This window comes from Perognathus longimembris, chromosome 10 (genome assembly GCF_023159225.1).
Source record: "Perognathus longimembris pacificus isolate PPM17 chromosome 10, ASM2315922v1, whole genome shotgun sequence".
In the NCBI taxonomy this organism is placed as follows: domain Eukaryota; kingdom Metazoa; phylum Chordata; class Mammalia; order Rodentia; family Heteromyidae; genus Perognathus; species Perognathus longimembris.
In genome coordinates, this window is record NC_063170.1 from 32,718,964 (window position 1) to 32,721,815 (window position 2,852).

Here is a 2,852-nt window from a genome sequence, read left to right on the forward strand (position 1 = left end):
GAGCTACAGCTCCACTTCTGGTTGTCTGGTGGTTAATTGGAGATAAGAGCTCAAGGATTTTCTTTTTTCTTTTTCTTTTTTTCCCCCGTTATTATCAAAGTGAAGTACAGAGGGATTACAGTTTCATATATAAGGCACATTTCTTGTTCAACTTGTTACCTCCTCCCTCATTCTGCCCCCCCCCCCCACCTCCCCTCTCCTTGATTTTCTTGCCGGGGCTGTCTTGCCCAGGATTACAGGCATGAGCCACCAGAGCACAGCTTAGAAAGTATTTTTATTAACTTTAATTAAGTGATAACAGCTATTATTGAGTTGCTTTTCTATTCTTATGCTTTAAAGTGACTAAACATTTCAGACAGAATTAAAAGCTAAATTGATTTTCATTCTTCTTCAAGGTCCTTTGGAAAGCTCTTTGGATGGGTGCTCCAAACCAAACAAGAGTGGCTGAATTTGTCTTCTTGGGGCTCACTGAGAACTGGGTGCTGGAGATAATGTTTTTCATAGTCTTCTCAATAACTTATGTACTCACCCTTTTGGGTAACAGTCTCATTGTGGTTACTATCATCTTTACACCACGTCTTCATACCCCCATGTATTTCTTCCTGAGCAATCTGTCCTTTATTGACATCTGCCACTCATCTGTTACTGTGCCTAAGATGCTGGAGGGTTTCCTTTTAGAAAAAAAAACCATTTCCTTTGATAACTGTATTGCACAACTCTTCTTCCTACATCTTTTTGCATGTGCTGAAATCTTTCTGCTGACCATTATGGCCTATGATCGTTACGTAGCTATCTGTGCTCCATTACACTACCCCAACGTGATGAATATGAGAGTCTGTGTCCAGCTGGTCATTGCTCTCTGGTGGGGGGGCACAGTTCACTCACTGGTGCAGACCTTCCTGACCATCCGTCTACCCTACTGTGGCCCCAACATTATTGATAGCTACTTCTGTGATGTACCTTCTGTCATCAAGCTGGCCTGCACAGATACATACCTCACAGGACTATTGATTGTGTCCAATAGTGGTACCATCTCCCTTGCCTGTTTCCTGGCTCTAGTTACTTCATATACAGTCATCTTGTTTTCTCTTCGAAAGCAATCGGCTGAAGGGCGCAGGAAAGCCCTATCTACCTGCTCAGCCCACTTCATGGTGGTTGCTCTCTTCTTTGGGCCATGCATCTTCATTTACACTCGGCCAGACACCAGCTTGTCCATGGACAAGGTGGTGTGTATCTTCTACACCACGGTCACCCCCTTGCTGAATCCTCTCATTTACACCCTGAGGAATGAGGAGGTAAAAAGTGCCATGAAGCAGCTCAGGCAGAGACAAGTTTTTTCATGAAATCACATACACATCAGACATTAGGATTACAGATATACATGCAGTCATATCCCCAATAAGAAAGCAAAAGTAGGATCAAAATCATGAGGTTAAAAAGGCATGGGGGCAGGGCAAATTTCTGCCCTAAGGAAACTTAGTATTATTTAAATAAAGGAGAAGATTATGGTGGAACATGGAAGGAAAAAAAGAAGTCAAATTTCAAGAAGACTTCTGCTTTTTCCATTACAGGAATGCCACTTGGGAAGTCAGTTCAGTTTCAGTCTCAGGAATAGGTGAAGTTTGGAAAAGCCCCTTTCTTGATTTATACTGTTTTTCTGGGCTACTGCCCTTGGGAAGTTACATGTCACACTTATGTTTTAGACATGATAGAGGTTCAGTCTTACTTTCAAATGTATTTTCAGTAAAACAGATAAATCTTTACTTATTTTTATTGAATTAAACTTCATTGTTTTTAGTGTGGTTCTCTCATGTCTGGATCAATTTTGTATTTGTTATAGCACTTTAATTTTGTCAAAATCAAAGTGGAGATATATAAAGAGCTTTTTATTTATTTACTTAACTTATATATTTTATTTACTTAGTTATTGTATTTTAATTATTTTATTTGTTTTATGGCCTTGTACATGATAGCAGGTGTCTATTATTGAGCTGTTTTAAAATAAAATGATAAACCATAGTTGGATGCCAGTGGCTCATGCCTATAATCCTAGCTACTCAGGGGGCTGAGATCTGAGGATCATGGTTCGAAGCCAGCCCAGGCAGGAAAGTCTGTGACACTTTTATCTCCAATTAACCACCAAAAAACCCTGAAGTGGTGCTGTAGCTCAAAGTGGTACAGTGCTAGCCTCGAGTGAAAAAGTTCAGGGTTAGCACCCAAATCTTGAGTTCAAGCTCCATGACAAAAACAAATGCAAAAAAATCCATATAGCCAGACTGTATCCTGTTGTAAATCGTGGCAAGTGCCTTGTCCTGCGGCTGGGAGCAATGATGGAGACCGGACCAGGGAATTGGTTTTCAGTGTACCAGGGGACCTGCTGCCTCTCTCCAGCAACAGATGCTGAGGGTCCCATGGACAGGGCTTTTATTTATTATCAAACAAAAGTACATGCAGGAAGCTCCCTACATCAAAGAGACTACTTCAAAGAGATAAGGGTGTCAGTTGGGGGAGGGGAACAGTTCTAGGATTGTCAATTTCCCATAAACAAGAAAACAACCAATTTGCATAGGCCACCTACTGGCTCCAAGGTCCTGTGATGTTCCAGATTAACAGGAGGGTCGAAACTGTGGCCCTGTAATGCTAAGCACATTAGGTCTTGACAGGGCCGCCCTTAGCATTCTGAGGGACAGAGAATGGTGTTCCAATTCTCTAAGGCCAACCTTAGGGCTCTACACTTACCATTTCCTGCTTCCCACATTCCCTCCCCCATTTTTATTTTATGATTTTATGGTTTTAGCATTCTGACTGAGCTAGCGTATGCTGGATGCTAGAGGACAGACATGGAAAAGGCA

The 2,852-nt window shown here is 41.7% G+C and overlaps 1 protein-coding gene across 1 annotated transcript; it reads left to right on the forward strand.

Annotated features, from left to right (window-relative positions):
- The first annotated feature begins 416 nt into the window (after positions 1-416).
- Positions 417-1,343, forward strand: LOC125358012 (olfactory receptor 1509). Its single transcript, XM_048354851.1, has one exon. The coding sequence runs from the start codon at positions 417-419 to the stop codon at positions 1,341-1,343; it is 927 nt and encodes a 308-aa protein (XP_048210808.1).
- Positions 1,344-2,852: the final 1,509 nt, after the last annotated feature.

Bases quoted from the DNA above. Each gene is read 5' to 3' on its own strand.
- LOC125358012 (XM_048354851.1), top strand. From the start codon at position 417: ATGGGTGCTCCAAACCAAACAAGAGTGGCTGAATTTGTCTTCTTGGGG.